This window comes from Procambarus clarkii, chromosome 66 (assembly GCF_040958095.1).
Source record: "Procambarus clarkii isolate CNS0578487 chromosome 66, FALCON_Pclarkii_2.0, whole genome shotgun sequence".
Taxonomy (NCBI): domain Eukaryota; kingdom Metazoa; phylum Arthropoda; class Malacostraca; order Decapoda; family Cambaridae; genus Procambarus; species Procambarus clarkii.
Window position 1 is genome coordinate 17,589,782 of NC_091215.1, and position 17,500 is coordinate 17,607,281.

The 17,500-nt window shown below is 51.4% G+C and overlaps 1 protein-coding gene across 7 annotated transcripts in view; it reads right to left on the bottom strand.

Annotated features, from left to right (window-relative positions):
- Positions 1–17,500, bottom strand: part of LOC123769309 (MOXD1 homolog 1-like) — a 103,842-nt gene that overhangs the window by 6,347 nt on the left and 79,995 nt on the right. For 6 of the 7 annotated variants that reach the window (XR_011223840.1, XM_069309828.1, XM_069309827.1 and 3 more), the window contains exons 13-16: positions 11,938–11,958; positions 9,001–9,128; positions 3,234–3,376; positions 2,790–2,868 (exon numbers count right to left, since the gene is read on the bottom strand). Coding sequence is in view for 6 of the 7 variants with exons in the window: in XM_069309828.1 (XP_069165929.1) it covers positions 2,791–2,868; positions 3,234–3,376; positions 9,001–9,128; positions 11,938–11,958 (370 nt within the window). In the remaining variant the exon portion in view is untranslated. The remainder of the gene's footprint in view (positions 1–2,789; positions 2,869–3,233; positions 3,377–9,000; positions 9,129–11,937; positions 11,959–17,500) is intronic. The other variant, XM_069309829.1, reaches the window with a different exon arrangement.

The window sequence follows — 17,500 nt, forward strand, 5'->3', positions numbered from 1 at the left end:
TGGAACACTTAAAACCGAGCTTCATGAACTTCTGTGCCAGTGCTGGAGGGAGGGCTCGGGTGCCACAAGACATGAGAGATGCAAACATCATCACTCTCTACAAAAATAAAGGTGACAGAAGCGATGTCAACAACTATCGCGGCATCTCCCTCCTCAGTGTCGTCGGCAAACTCTTCACCAAGGTCGTCTTGGTCAGGCTTCAGATTTTTGCTGAAAGAGTGTACCCCGAGTCACAGTGTGGCTTCCGAGCAGAGAGGTCGACCACTGACATGGTGTTCTCCCTGAGACAGCTTCAAGAAAAGTATAGGGAGCAGAGAAAAGCCTTGTACATTGCCTTCATTGACCTTACAAAGGCTTTTGACCTCGTGAGCAGGGACGGACTCTTCAAGATCTTGGCCAAAATGGGCTGTCCACCCATCCTACTCAGTATGATACAATCGTTCCACAAGGACACGAAGGGAACAGTCGTGTACAACGGCTCAACTTCTGAACCATTCAACATCAACAGTGGCGTTAAACAGGGGTGTGTTCTTGCTCCAACCCTGTTCGGCATCTTCTTCGCAATCCTCGTTAAGCATGCCTTTGAAACAACCACAGAGGGCATCAATCTCCATTCAAGATCTGATGAAAAGCTCTATAATTTATACAGACTCCGAGCAAAGACAAAAGAACAGATGCGAATCCTCAGGGAGCTCCTCTTCGCTGACGACGCAGCGATCACCACACACACAGCAGAAGGCCTGCAGCAGATATTCAACCGCTTTGCCGCAGCCTGTTCCGCATTCGGCCTGACAATCAGCCTGAAGAAGACACAGGTGATGGTACAAGATGTCAATGAGCTACCCTGTATAAATATAGCAGACTATGTGCTGGAGGCGGTCCACGAGTGTGTGTACCTGGGCTCCACAGTCTCAGACACCCTTTCCCTGGACACTGAGCTCAACAGGCGTATCGGGAAGGCCGCAACTACACTGGCCAGGCTCACAAAGCGCGTTTGGGAAAATACCAAACTGACAGTGCACACCAAGGCGCAAGTCTACGTGGCATGTGTGGTGAGTACACTTCTCTACGGCACGGAATCCTGAACCCTGCGCTCTCGCCAAGAGAGACAGCGCAGTACCTTTCACATGCGGAACCTGAGATGCATCCTTGACATCACGTGGAAACACCACATCAACAACAACACAGTACTCGAGAGAACAGGAGTCCCTTCAATGTTCACACTCCTGAAACAGAGATACATGCGATGGCTGGGACACGTCACACGCATGGAAGATGGCCACATACCAAAGGACCTCTTGTATAGATAACTGGCAACAGGAAGGAGACCCACCGGAAGACCTCAGCTGCGTTTCAAAGATGCCTGCAAACGTGACCTCAAGCAGATGAACATCGACATATACACTTGGGAGGCAGCAGCTGCGGACAGATCTGCCTGGAGATGCAAAGTGCAGAAGGGACTCCAGCAATTCGAGGATGACCTGAAGAGGCAGGCGGAGGATAATAGACTTCAGAGGAGGTCTCGACCACTGTCAGACGCACGGCGGCGTTTAGCTGCGATCGCTGTGGTCGGGACTGTCATTCTCGAGTTGGCCTTCACAGCCACAGCAGGCGCTGCATCCAACTAGACTACAACAACTAGACACCCAGGGCACAACTCCATAACCCCACGGGATTGACGGATGCCTACTAAAAAAGCAACAGAAGACAGTGAGTCACTGTGAGGGGTGAGGTCTCAGATTGGCGAGGCGTCACAAGTTGAGTCCCGCAGGAATCAGTCCTTGGACCCATACTGTTTCTGATATATGTAAATGATCTCCCAAAGGAAACAGAATCGTTCCTTTCATTGTTTGCCGATGATCAGTCCTACTCAGTCCTTGGAGTTGATATCACACCAAACCTGTCTCCAAAAGCCCACATAAAAAGAATAACATCTGCGGCGTATGAAAGGCTGGCTAACATCAGAACTGCCTTCAGGAACCTGTGTAAGGAATCATACAGTCTTGTATACCACATATGTAAGACCATTCCTGGAGTATGCGGCCCCAGCATAGAGCCCGTACCTTGTTAAGCATAAGAAGAAGCTGGAAAAAGTTCAGAGGTATGCCACTAGGCTAGTCTCAGAACTATGAGGCATGAGTTACGAGGAAAGGCTACGAGAAATGCACCTCACGACTCTGGAAGACAGATGAGTAAGGGGAGACATGATCACTACCTACAAAATTCTCAGATGAATTGACAAGGTAGATAAGGGTAAACTGTTTAACACGGGTGGTACGCCAACAAGGGAACACAGGTGGAAACTGAGTACCCAAATGAGCCACAGGGACGTTAGAAAGAACTTTTTCAGTGTCAGAGAAGTTAACAGGAGGAATACATAAGGCAGTGATGAGGTGGACGCAGACTCTATATAACTTCAAATGTAGTTATGATAGAGCCCAGTAGGCTTAGGAATCTGTACACCAGTTGATTGACAGTTGTGAGGCGGAATCAAGGAGCCAGAGCTCAACCCCACAAGCACAACTAGGTGAGTACAACTGGGTGAGTACATACACGCACCACATCAAGAGGATATGATCAGCAGCATATGCAAGACTGGCCAACATAAGAGCTGCCTTCCCTAACACTCATGTCAAAACTGTGCCTCTAGAGTGTGTTGGATATTATCAGAATCATAACTCCATCCTCCCAAGGCTTGGAGAGAGAGATGGAGATAGAGATTGACAGACACAGATAAAGAAAGAAAGTAATATTCGTTAGATAGAGCAACATTTCCACTGTCTTCTTACCTTAGAATGTTCCATCGCCACACTTCTCTACCGGTGGGTCAAGCGGAATGAAACCCGGGTACAGGAATATTTCTGGCATCTGCAGAGAGACAGAGAAGAGGAGGTCAAGAGCAGCTGCAGGAAGACACTCGTCCTGTATTGCTCTGCTGTATGTGTACCAGGAGAAGTATTACTCTGCTGCATGTGTACCTGGAGAAGTATTACTCTGCTGTATGTGTACCTGGAGAAGTATTACTCTGCTGTATGTGTACCAGGAGAAGTATTCTACATGAGCTGGTAAATTAGCCTAGCACCTTGTAAACACTAATCATGACTTAGATAGAATGCACTACTTGAGCTAGCATGCAAGGCTCGATTTGCCTAGCAAGACAAGTTTTCTTAAAATTATATATTTTCCAATTAGTTTTTCTACCAGCCCACCGAAGCCGAAGAGCACTTCCTTACCCCGGGTAGTATGCCTTCCCTCGAGACACACAAGGGAACTTGGAGGTCGTTAATGATCTTGTCCTGCAGCGTCGCCGCCAGGAGGTTGTCGTCCCACGTCTTCCTGTCGTTGAGGATCTTGTGCAGCGTCTCGTTATGGTACTCTGAGGAAGCAACAATCTCCCGGTTACAGCAAAGAAAAGCTTTTTGGGTAAAATTATTACACATAGACCTATTAGGAGAAATTTGTCTTCCACAATCTTGAATATGAAAGTATTATTATCAAGAAGACCAGATAAGGCATTATATTGATTGATTGACTTTTGTATATATTTTATGGTGCCCGGAACCACAATGTTATTGATATCATTGTAACACAAATTGTAACTTTGGGGTTTGATTTTAAATCTTGGTTCGATTCTACAACAGGAAAAGACGAACCGGAAGGGATAGGGCTTTGTGACCCATCAGAGATTATTTCCCAGCTTAGTGGTACACTCAACTGTACACTCTCAAGGTACACTCAACTGTACACTCTCAAGGTACACTCAACTGTCTTCCGGGTCGTTGGAGTCTATAGTAATCCCACTATGGACAGGAGCATTATAATTGTGAAGGGCCATGATTAGGTGCCTGTTTGAGAGGCCATGGGAAGGTACTCACTCTCAGGGGCCATGGGGAGGTACTCACTCTCAGGGGCCATGGGAAGGTACTCACTCTCAGGGGCCATGGGGAGGTACTCACTCTCAGGGGCCATGGTGAGGTACTCACTCTCAGGGGCCATGGGAAGGTACTCACTCTCAGGGGCCATGGGGAGGTACTCACTCTCAGGGGCCATGGGAAGGTACTCACTCTCAGGGGCCATAGGGAGGTACTCACTCTCAGGGGCCATGGGGAGGTACTCACTCTCAGGGGCCATGGGAAGGTACTCACTCTCAGGGGCCATGGGAAGGTACTCACTCTCAGGGGGTATGGGGAGGTACTCACTCTCAGGGGCCATGGGGAGGTACTCACTCTCAGGGGCCATGGGAAGGTACTCACTCTCAGGGACCATGGGAAGGTACTCACTCTCAGGGGCCATGGGAAGGTACTCACTCTCAGGGGCCATGGGAAGGTACTCACTCTCAGGGGCCATGGGAAGGTACTCACTCTCAGGGGCCATGGGGAGGTACTCACTCTCAGGGGCCATGGGGAGGTACTCACTCTCAGGGGCCATGGGGAGGTACTCACTCTCAGGGACCATGGGAAGGTACTCACTCTCAGGGGCCATGGGAAGGTACTCACTCTCAGGGGCCATACGAAGGTACTCACTCTCAGGGGCCATGGGGAGGTACTCACTCTCAGGGACCATTGGGAGGTACTCACTCTCAGGGGCCATGGGAAGGTACTTACTCTCAGGGGCCATGGGGAGGTACTCACTCTCAGGGACCATTGGGAGGTACTCACTCTCAGGGGCCATGGGGAGGTACTCACTCTCAGGGACCATGGGGAGGTACTCACTCTCAGGGACCATGGGAAGGTACTCTATCTCAGGGGCCATGGGGAGGTACTCACTCTCAGGGACCATGGGGAGGTACTCACTCTCAGGGACCATTGGGAGGTACTCACTCTCAGGGGCCATGGGGAGGTACTCACTCTCAGGGACCATTGGGAGGTACTCACTCTCAGGGGCCATGGGAAGGTACTCTATCTCAGGGACCATGGGGAGGTACTCACTCAGGGGCCATGGGGAGGTACTCACTCTCAGGGGCCATGGGGAGGTACTCACTCTCAGGGGCCATGGGAAGGTACTCACTCTCAGGGACCATGGGGAGGTACTCACTCTCAGGGACCATTGGGAGGTACTCACTCTCAGGGGCCATGGGGAGGTACTCACTCTCAGGGACCATTGGGAGGTACTCACTCTCAGGGGCCATGGGGAGGTACTCACTCTCAGGGGCTTGGGGAAGGTACTCACTCTCAGGGGCCATGGGGAGGTACTCACTCTCAGGGGCCATGGTGAGGTACTCACTCTCAGGAGCCATGGTGAGGTACTCACTCTCAGGGGCCATGGTGAGGTACTCACTCTCAGGGGCCATGGGAAGGTACTCACTCTCAGGAGCCATGGGAAGGTACTCACTCTCAGGGACCATGGGGAGGTACTCACTCTCAGGAGCCATGGGAAGGTACTCACTCTCAGGGACCATGGGGAGGTACTCACTCTCAGGAGCCATGGGGAGGTACTCACTCAGGGGCCATGGGGAGGTACTCACTCTCAGGGACCATGGTGAGGTACTCACTCTCAGGGGCCATGGTGAGGTACTCACTCTCAGGAGCCATGGTGAGGTACTCACTCTCAGGGGCCATGGGAAGGTACTCACTCTCAGGAGCCATGGTGAGGTACTCACTCTCAGGGGCCATGGGAAGGTACTCACTCTCAGGGGCCATGGGGAGGTACTCACTCTCAGGGGCCATGGTGAGGTACTCACTCTCAGGAGCCATGGTGAGGTACTCACTCTCAGGGGCCATGGGAAGGTACTCACTCTCAGGAGCCATGGTGAGGTACTCACTCTCAGGAGCCATGGGAAGGTACTCACTCTCAGGAGCCATGGTGAGGTACTCACTCTCAGGGGCCATGGGGAGGTACTCACTCTCAGGAGCCATGGGAAGGTACTCACTCTCAGGGGCCATGGGGAGGTACTCACTCTCAGGGGCCATGGTGAGGTACTCACTCTCAGGAGCCATGGTGAGGTACTCACTCTCAGGGGCCATGGGAAGGTACTCACTCTCAGGGGCCATGGGGAGGTACTCACTCTCAGGGGCCATGGGAAGGTACTCACTCTCAGGAGCCATGGTGAGGTACTCACTCTCAGGGGCCATGGGAAGGTACTCACTCTCAGGGGCCATGGGGAGGTAGTGACTCTCAGGAGCCATGGTGAGGTACTCACTCTCAGGGGCCATGGGAAGGTACTCACTCTCAGGAGCCATGGTGAGGTACTCACTCTCAGGAGCCATGGGAAGGTACTCACTCTCAGGGGCCATGGGAAGGTACTCACTCTCAGGGGCCATGGGAAGGTACTCACTCTCAGGGGCCATGGGGAGGTAGTGACTCTCAGGAGCCATGGGGAGGTACTCACTCTCAGGAGCCATGGTGAGGTACTCACTCTCAGGGGCCATGGGGAGGTACTCACTCTCAGGAGCCATGGGAAGGTACTCACTCTCAGGAGCCATGGGGAGGTACTCACTCTCAGGGGCCATGGGGAGGTACTCACTCTCAGGGGCCATGGGGAGGTACTAACTCTCAGGGGCCATTGGGAGGTACTCACTCTCAGGAGCCATGGGAAGGTACTCACTCTCAGGGGCCATGGGAAGGTACTCACTCTCAGGGGCCATGGGGAGGTACTCACTCTCAGGGGCCATGGGAAGGTACTCACTCTCAGGGGCCATGGGGAGGTACTCACTCTCAGGGGCCATGGGAAGGTACTCACTCTCAGGGGCCATGGGGAGGTACTCACTCTCAGGGACCATGGTGAGGTACTCACTCTCAGGGGCCATGGTGAGGTACTCACTCTCAGGAGCCATGGTGAGGTACTCACTCTCAGGGGCCATGGGAAGGTACTCACTCTCAGGAGCCATGGTGAGGTACTCACTCTCAGGGGCCATGGGAAGGTACTCACTCTCAGGGGCCATGGGGAGGTACTCACTCTCAGGGGCCATGGTGAGGTACTCACTCTCAGGAGCCATGGTGAGGTACTCACTTTCAGGGGCCATGGGAAGGTACTCACTCTCAGGAGCCATGGTGAGGTACTCACTCTCAGGAGCCATGGGAAGGTACTCACTCTCAGGAGCCATGGTGAGGTACTCACTCTCAGGGGCCATGGGGAGGTACTCACTCTCAGGAGCCATGGGAAGGTACTCACTCTCAGGGGCCATGGGGAGGTACTCACTCTCAGGGGCCATGGTGAGGTACTCACTCTCAGGAGCCATGGTGAGGTACTCACTCTCAGGGGCCATGGGAAGGTACTCACTCTCAGGGGCCATGGGGAGGTACTCACTCTCAGGGGCCATGGGAAGGTACTCACTCTCAGGAGCCATGGTGAGGTACTCACTCTCAGGGGCCATGGGAAGGTACTCACTCTCAGGGGCCATGGGGAGGTAGTGACTCTCAGGAGCCATGGTGAGGTACTCACTCTCAGGGGCCATGGGAAGGTACTCACTCTCAGGAGCCATGGTGAGGTACTCACTCTCAGGAGCCATGGGAAGGTACTCACTCTCAGGGGCCATGGGAAGGTACTCACTCTCAGGGGCCATGGGAAGGTACTCACTCTCAGGGGCCATGGGGAGGTAGTGACTCTCAGGAGCCATGGGGAGGTACTCACTCTCAGGAGCCATGGTGAGGTACTCACTCTCAGGGGCCATGGGGAGGTACTCACTCTCAGGAGCCATGGGAAGGTACTCTCTCTCAGGAGCCATGGGGAGGTACTCACTCTCAGGGGCCATGGGGAGGTACTCACTCTCAGGGGCCATGGGGAGGTACTAACTCTCAGGGGCCATTGGGAGGTACTCACTCTCAGGAGCCATGGGAAGGTACTCACTCTCAGGGGCCATGGGAAGGTACTCACTCTCAGGGGCCATGGGGAGGTACTCACTCTCAGGGGCCATGGGAAGGTACTCACTCTCAGGGGCCATGGGGAGGTACTCACTCTCAGGGGCCATGGGAAGGTACTCACTCTCAGGGGCCATGGGGAGGTACTCACTCTCAGGGGCCATGGGGAGGTACTCACTCTCAGGAGCCATGGGAAGGTACTCACTCTCAGGGGCCATAGGGAGGTACTCACTCTCAGGGGCCATGGTGAGGTACTCACTCTCAGGAGCCATGGGAAGATACTCACTCTCAGGGGCCATGGGGAGGTACTCACTCTCAGGGGCCATGGGAAGGTAGTCTCTCTCAGGGGCCATGGTGAGGTACTCACTCTCAGGAGCCATGGTGAGGTACTCACTCTCAGGGGCCATGGGAAGGTACTCACTCTCAGGGGCCATGGGAAGGTACTCACTCTCAGGAGCCATGGTGAGGTACTCACTCTCAAGGGCCATGGGAAGGTACTCACTCTCAGGGCAATGGGGAGGTACTTACTCTCAGGGGCCATGGGGAGGCACTCTCTCTCAGGAGCCATGGGAAGGTACTCACTCTCAGGGGCCATGGGAAGGTACTCACTCTCAGGGGCCATGGGAAGGTACTCACTCTCAGGGGCCATGGTGAGGTACTCACTCTCAGGAGCCATGGGGAGGTACTCACTCTCAGGGGCCATGGGGAGGTACTCACTCTCAGGGGCCATGGGGAGGTACTCTCTCTCAGGAGCCATGGGAAGGTACTCACTCTCAGGGGCCATGGGGAGGTACTCACTCTCAGGGGCCATGGGGAGGTACTCACTCTCAGGGGCCATGGGGAGGTACTCACTCTCAGGGGCCATGGGGAGGTACTCACTCTCAGGAGCCATGGTGAGGTACACACTCTCAGGGGCCATGGGGAGGTACTCTCTCTCAGGAGCCATGGGAAGGTACTCACTCTCAGGAGCCATGGGGAGGTACTCACTCTCAGGAGCCATGGGAAGGTACTCACTCTCAGGGGCCATGGGGAGGTACTCACTCTCAGGAGCCATGGGAAGGTACTCACTCTCAGGAGCCATGGGAAGGTACTCACTCTAAGGGGCCATGGGGAGGTACTCACTCTCAGGAGCCATGGGAAGGTACTCACTCTCAGGGGCCATGGGGAGGTACTCACTCTCAGGGGCCATGGGGAGGTACTCACTCTCAGGGGCCATGGCCACCAGACTGAAGAAGACGTCAGAGAGGGCCAGGTTCTTCACACGAAGGGGCGCCTCACCGGACAGGAGCGCCGCGGCCGCCACCGTCTCCACCTCCTCGTCGATATCGCTCCTGGGGGAGGCGGGGGAGTGTACTGGGGTGCAGACACTACTGGGGTGCTGACATACTGGGGTGCTGACATTACTGGGGTGCTGACATTACTGGGGTGCTGACAATACTGGGGTGCTGACAATACTGGGGTGCTGACAATTCTGGGGTGCTGACAATACTGGGGTGCTGACAATACTGGGGTGCTGACAATACTGTGGTGCTGACAATACTGGGGTGCTGACAATACTGGGGTGCTGACAATACTGGGTGCTGACAATACTGGGGTGCTGACAATACTGGGGTGCTGACAATACTGGGGTGCTGACAATACTGGGGTGCTGACAATACTGGGGTGCTGACAATACTGGGGTGCTGACAATACTGGGGTGTTGACAATACTGGGGTGCTGACAATACTGGGGTGCTGACAATACTGGGGTGCTGACAGTACTGGGGTGATTCCGACAGAATCGGCAATTTCCACTCCGGCGTATTCAGCCTTAATTAGGAGGAGTCGGGGCCCCTCTAGAGCGCTCGACGGTGCCCGCCCTGGAGTGCTGCAGCTCCCACCACTCTACACCTCCTCACTGATGGGGCCCGACTCCCCTCCCTAGGTGCTACTGTTCACCTCTGGGGAGCACCTCAGTCCCACCGAACCCAGCCTTCGGGAGTTGACAAGCCTCCCTCTTCGTTAGCACACAGGAGCTGATAGACTGTCTTGAAGCCTATACCTATGCAGAACGATTAATCGCTCGAGCGCACATCCTCTGAGCAGGACCCAGGGTAGCGAGTGACCCAGATCTCCCGCCTTCCTCTGCAGGGGCGCCTGACGTCATGCTATGTCCGGCCCGGGGCTCAACACCATTGGTCAATCTGGCCAAGCCCCTGATGCCAACCATTCACGCCACACCTGACGCTGTACGCAGCATGTACTGAGGTTTCGCCCCGAGCGGGAAAGCTCTCCTCCCTCGCGAGTTACTCTGCCATGTTTGAAGTTGGAGTCATGTCCTAGCCTAGGGAGCCGGTCGGCCGAGCGGACAGCACGCTGGACTTGTGATCCTGTGGTCCTGGGTTCAATCCCAGGCGCCGGCGAGAAACAATGGGCAGAGTTTCTTTCACCCTATGCCCCTGTTACCTAGCAGTAAAATAGGTACCTGGGTGTTAGTCAGCTGTCACGGGCTGCTTCCTGGGGGTGGAGGCCTGGTCGAGGACCGGGCCGCGGGGACACTAAAGCCCCGAAATCATCTCAAGATAACCTCAAGATAGCCTCACCCCTATCAAACCTATAGTCGATATTTCTTTTAACTGAAGCACCTTCCTTTCAAGTGTCACAAAATCAACTTAAACTTCTTCAAGATATGTAAAGATAGAGAAATATGACTCAAAGAGTTCTTAGTGATATATGGCTTGCGTGATATATGCGGGAATAGGGAAATATAGGCTGAACTCCATAACAAATGCCCATCCTTTAAAATAGGGGTCATACTGAATGGATTACATTATTATGGATTACACCTGCTATATTACAGGACTCACCCGCTACATTACAGGACTCACCCGCTACATTACAGGACTCACCCGCTACATTACAGGACTCACCCGCTACATTACAGGACTCACCCGCTACATTACAGGACTCACCCGCTACATTACAGGACTCACCCGCTACATTACAGGACTCACCCGCTACATTACAGGACTCACCCGCTACATTACAGGACTCACCCGCTACATTACAGGACTCACCCGCTACATTACAGGACTCACCCGCTACATTACAGGACTCACCCGCTACATTACAGGACTCACCCGCTACATTACAGGACTCACCCGCTACATTACAGGACTCACCCGCTACATTACAGGACTCACCTGCTACATTACAGGACTCACCCGCTACATTACAGGACTCACCCGCTACATTACAGGACTCACCCGCTACATAACAGGACTCACCCGCTACATTACAGGACTCACCCGCTACATTACAGGACTCACCCGCTACTTTACAGGACTCACCCGCTACATTACAGGACTCACCCGCTACATTACAGGACTCACCTGCTACATTACAGGACTCACCTGCTACATTACAGGATTCACCCGCTACATTACAGGACTCACCCGCTACATTACAGGACTCACCCGCTACATTACAGGATTCACCCGCTACATTACAGGACTCACCCGCTACATTACAGGACTCACCCGCTACATTACAGGACTCACCCGCTACATTACAGGACTCACCCGCTACATTACAGGACTCACCTGCTACATTACAGGACTCACCCGCTACATTACAGGACTCACCTGCTACATTACAGGACTCACCTGCTACATTACAGGACTCACCCGCTACATTACAGGACTCACCTGCTGCATTACAGGACTCACCTGCTACATTACAGGATTCACCCGCTACATTACAGGACTCACCCGCTACATTACAGGACTCACCTGCTACATTACAGGACTCACCTGCTACATTACAGGATTCACCCGCTACATTACAGGACTCACCCGCTACATTACAGGACTCACCCGCTACATTACAGGACTCACCCGCTACATTACAGGACTCACCTGCTACATTACAGGACTCACCTGCTACATTACAGGACTCACCCGCTACATTACAGGACTCACCTGCTACATTACAGGACTCACCTGCTACATTACAGGACTCACCCGCTACATTACAGGACTCACCTGCTACATTACAGGACTCACCTGCTACATTACAGGACTCACCTGCTACATTACAGGACTCACCTGCTACATTACAGGACTCACCCGCTACATTACAGGACACAGAATACGCTACTCACCCTGGACCCCTGCCACTGCCTCTGGGGAAAACCAACAAATAAATGAGCAATTAGAGGAAAAAACATCATTGAAGTATGAAGTCAGAGTATACGAAACCTGTATATCTTTTCTAGATAATAGCAGCTTAGTGTGTATTTACTAAACAGTTTATGAGCTTGGAAACGTCGCAACGGAAGATTCTTATTGTTACAGAAAACTTCACAATGCATCCGATCTCATAAACTATTTCTCAGATACAAAATAAGCCATTGTGATTAAGGAAAGATATACAGGTTTCGTAAAGGGACATGTAATTGCTTATTGACCAATCCTGATTAGGTGAACTTTATGGCTTATTTATCAGTTTTTTACTTGATCTTTTACCCAATACATAATGGGAAGTGGTGGATTGTGTCGTATATATACTGGACCCACAAACACAACCACACACAACACACTATAAACAAACTCTATAACACATTTAAAACACACACACACACACACACACACACACACACACACACACACACACACACACACACACACACACACACACACACACACACACACACACACACACACACACACACACACACATACACACACACACACACACACACACACATACACACACACACACACACACACACACACACATACACACACACACACACACACACACACACACACACACACACACACACACACACACACACACACACACACACATACACACACACACACACACACACACACACACACACACACACACACACACACACACACACATACACACACACACACACACACACACACACACATACACACACACACACACACACACACACACACACACACACACACACACACATACACACACACACACACACACACATTGTCTTGTGACCATCGTGTTGGGTGGACGTGGGTTGGGAGCTCCTGGACCACTAGTGGAGTGGGAGGGGTAATCAGGCAACTTCGAAGTGAAAAAGACTATAAGTGAATGTACAAGTGAATGAAAAAACCTTGGGTTTTGACCAGAGCCATAAGGTAGTGAAGAAAAACAGTTTAATTAGCGTAATTCAAAATAGTTGAGGAAATACTGTGCAGTGTGAAACCAGACCTCACCGACCTCTGACCGCGTGACCTCACCTCGGCAGCAACCCTTATACCACCACATGGGACGACGATTGGAGATTCACTCACCTATTGTGTTAGCAGATTGTGCAAGGTATTGAGGAGCGCCTTTTTGGCTAGATTGTTACTGCAATGACTAGAAGGGGTTCAAGGTCAATCACCAGCAGGGATGAGGAGGAGGACAGATTTATAGACAAATTAATAGGGAAATTTGTAGAGAGAAGGAGTGATTGGTTGGAGGATCTAATCCAGGGGATTAAAAGTGAGGTATTTCAGCAAATACAGGATGCGGTAGAGAGGCAGAAACAAGAACTTATGCTCTATGTTCAGGAAGAGATTAGGAAGGGAAGAGAGGACTGGGAGAGGGAATGTGCTCGTATCACAAACGAATTAGGAAGGTTTAGCAGCATGGCTAAGGATAGAGGATTAGTGGGAGATGGGTTAGTGACTGCGGTTGGGATGGGGAATCCCCAGGGGACAGGCTACCAGCATGACAATGAATTACTGAGGAGACGGTCTATTATAATACATGGATTATTCGAATCTAGGGCACCAACTAGACAAGAGAGAATAGAAACAGAAAAATACGAATTGCACGAGATATTGAGGTGTATTGGAGCAGAGATGGCAGAACGCGAGGTGGATATCAATCGACGGGTTGGACCCTACAATTGTACCAAGAATAGACCTGTTCTGGTGCAATTCTCCAATGAGGAGGCAGTGGAGTACATAATGAGGAGCAAGCATTTACTCAGAGGAAGTGAAACCCATTACAATGTGTTTATAGAGAGGTTTATGACGAAAGATGAGCAAACAGCCCACAAAAATAGATGGCAACAACGACAACGTACTAGCTTCTCAGGTAGTCTCACCTCCCAGGTCACATCCCAGGTCACCTCCCAGGTCACCTCCCAGGTCATCTCCCAGGTCGCATCCTCCCCAACTCAGCCCTCCTATACATCCCCCCTGCCTCAGCCTCCCAAAACCCCCCTGTCCCTTCCACATTTGCACCTCCACAACGATTCCCCTGCCCCTGCTACATCACACTTGTCAGCGGCCCCAGTGGGTCAAGCAATGCCCTCCCCAAACCCACCTTCCCATCCCCCCTCCCCAAATACCCCTTCCCACTCCCCTGCCCCTTCTACCCCATTGACTTCAATTCCATCTACTCCATCCCAGCTTCCACTGCACCCCTCTTCCACTCACCCCCAAACCCCACCCAACCCTCACCCCTCCTATGCACCTCCAGCCCACATTTAACCCCCTCACCTTGTGACCCCCTAACACCTTCCCCCATCTCCCTCTTCCCCTCTTCTACCCCAAAACCCCCACCTACCCCCGATTCCCCCCTAACTAATATACCCTCTCTTCCACTCCCAGCACCCATGCTCCATTCTCATCTCAACTCTCCGCCCTCAGTAGCCCTCTTCCCCCCAACCTCTCAACCTCTATCTGACTCTCAGTCTCACTCTATTTCTCAACCCCCCTATGCTATTCAGACCCCTAACTTTCAGACCCATTATGCCCTTCCTACCCCCCTAGATGCCCAGACCCCATTCGCCTACCAGGCACTCCCAGGCACCCCCCTAGCACCCCCCCACTCACCCCCACAGCCCCCACTTGCCCCCCAGACACCCCCCAGTTCCCCCCAGACCCCTGGTGAAAGGGGGAACTCTGACACCCGAGTTTCCAAGAAGAGTCTCAAGGTTTGGTACACCAATGCTGATGGGGTAGCCAATAAAGCAGAAGAGATAAAAGAAAGAGTTAGTGAGGCAGACCCAGACATAGTGGCAATAGTGGAAACTAAAATAAATGGCATGATCTCGGATGCAATCTTTCCAGAGGGGTACCAGGTGATAAGAAAAGAAAGGACACAGAGACAGGGAGGAGGAGTGGCACTACTAATAAAGCGGAAATGGAAGTTTGATGAGCTGGAAAATCCGGGTACCAATGAAAGCACAAGCTTCATACATGGAACTCTGACAGTGGATGGGAAGAAGATTGTAATCTTGATACTCTACAATCCCCCACCAAACAGTAGAAGGCCCAGGCAGGAGTACGAGGACAGCAACAAGACATGTATGGATGAACTGCAGAGGGCAGCAACTTTAGCGCATAGAATGAGAGCGAAGCTGCTGGTCATGGGGGACCTAAATCACGGAGAGATAGATTGGGAAACGAGGAATCCCCATGGCGGGGAGGAGACCTGGGGAGCGAAGCTGGTAGACGTTATTGACAGGAATTTCCTAACACAGCATGTGAAAGAAGATACTAGGGAAAGAGGAGGGGATACGCCCAGCCTATTAGATCTCATTATCACTCAGAATGTAGAAGACATCGAGCAGTTGGAACATGAAATACCACTAGGAGCTAGTGACCATTGTGTCCTAGTCTTTGACTACATGATGGAGCTTAAAATTGTGACCAAAGGACAAGAGGTCCGGGAAAGGAGACTTGATTACAGAAAAGGGGACTACAGAAGGATAAGGGACTACCTGGGAGAAGTGCAGTGGGAGGAAGAACTTAGAGGAAAACAGTGCAAGGTATGATGAACCAAGTCATATTGAAATGCAAGGAGGCTGAAGATAGATTTATTCCAACAATAAAGGAAAAAAGCAGGAGGGAATATAATAACCCATGGTTTAATAGACAGTGTCAGGAAGCAAAGGTGAGAAGCAGGAGGGAGTGGAGGAAGTACAGAAGGCAAAGGACAGAGGACAACAGGATTAGATGTAACAGAGCTAGGAATGATTACATTAACATAAGACGAGTGTCGGAAAGAAATTATGAGAACGATATTGCAGTCAAAGCGAAAAAGCAACCAAAATTACTACATAGCCATATAAGAAGGAAGATGTCGGTAAATGACCAAGTGACAAGACTGAGGAAAACAGAAGGGGCATATACAGAAAGCGACAAGGAAATCTGCGAGGTACTGAATGCAAAATTCCATGGAGTGTTCACTACCGAGCCTGAGCAGCTCCCATTGTTAGAAGAGATTACCCAAGATGAAAGACTATCAGATATAGAGGTGACAGCAGAGGATGTAATGAAACAGTTGACAACACTGGATGCAAATAAAGCTGTTGGACCAGACAAAGTATCACCGTGGATACTTAAAGAGGCAGCGCAGGCTCTCAGCGTGCCTCTGGCAATGATCTTCAATGAGTCACTTATGTCGGGAGAATTGCCCAGTTGCTGGAAGGAGGCAAATGTCGTACCGATTTTCAAAAAGGGGGATAGGGAGGAGGCACTTAACTACAGACCCGTGTCACTGACAAGCATCCCCTGCAAAATACTTGAAAGAATAATTAGGCTAAGACTTGTTGAGCACCTGGAGAGCATTGGGTTTGTAAACAAGCACCAACATGGGTTCTGGACAGGGAAATCATGCCTAACAAACCTTTTAGAATTCTATGATAAAGTAACAAGGATAAGGCAGGACAGAGAAGGCTGGGCAGACTGCATATTTCTTGACTGCCAAAAGGCCTTTGATACGGTACCGCACATGAGACTGCTATACAAACTTGAGAGGCAGGCAGGAGTAAGCGGAAAGGCCCTAGTATGGGTGAAGAACTACCTAACAGGAAGGAGCCAGAGGGTAATGGTAAGGGGCGAAAAGTCGGACTGGCGGACAGTAACAAGTGGAGTACCTCAAGGATCGGTGCTGGGACCAATCCTCTTTCTAATTTACGTAAATGATATGTTTACAGGAGTGGAATCATACATGTCGATGTTTGCAGATGACGCAAAATTAATGAGAAGAGTTGTGACAGACGAGGATTGTAGGATCCTCCAAGAGGACTTAAACAGGCTGCAGAGATGGTCAGAGAAATGGCTACTGGAGTTTAACACCAGTAAATGTAAAGTTATGGAAATGGGATCAGGTGACAGGAGACCAAAGGGACAGTACACAATGAAGGGGAACAGCCTACCTGTAACGATTCGAGAAAGAGACCTGGGAGTGGATGTGACACCTAATCTAACTCCTGAGGCACATATAAATAGGATAACGACAGCAGCGTACTCTACACTGGCGAAAATTAGAACTTCATTCAGAAACCTAAATGAGGAAGCTTTTAGGGCGCTTTACACTGCCTACGTGAGACCCGTCTTAGAGTATGCCGCGCCATCATGGAGCCCCCACCTGAAGAAACACATAAAGAAACTGGAGAAGGTTCAGAGGTTTGCGACGAGGCTTGTCCCAGAGCTACGAGGGATGGGATATGAAGAGCGGCTGAAGGAACTGAACCTTACGACACTAGAGAAAAGAAGGGAGAGAGGAGATATGATAGGGACATATAAAATACTCAGGGGAATTGACAAAGTGGAAATAGATCAAATGTTCACACGTAATAATAACAGAACGAGGGGACATGGGTGGAAACTGGAAACTCAGATGAGTCACAGAGATGTTAGGAAGTTTTCTTTTAGCGTGAGAGTAGT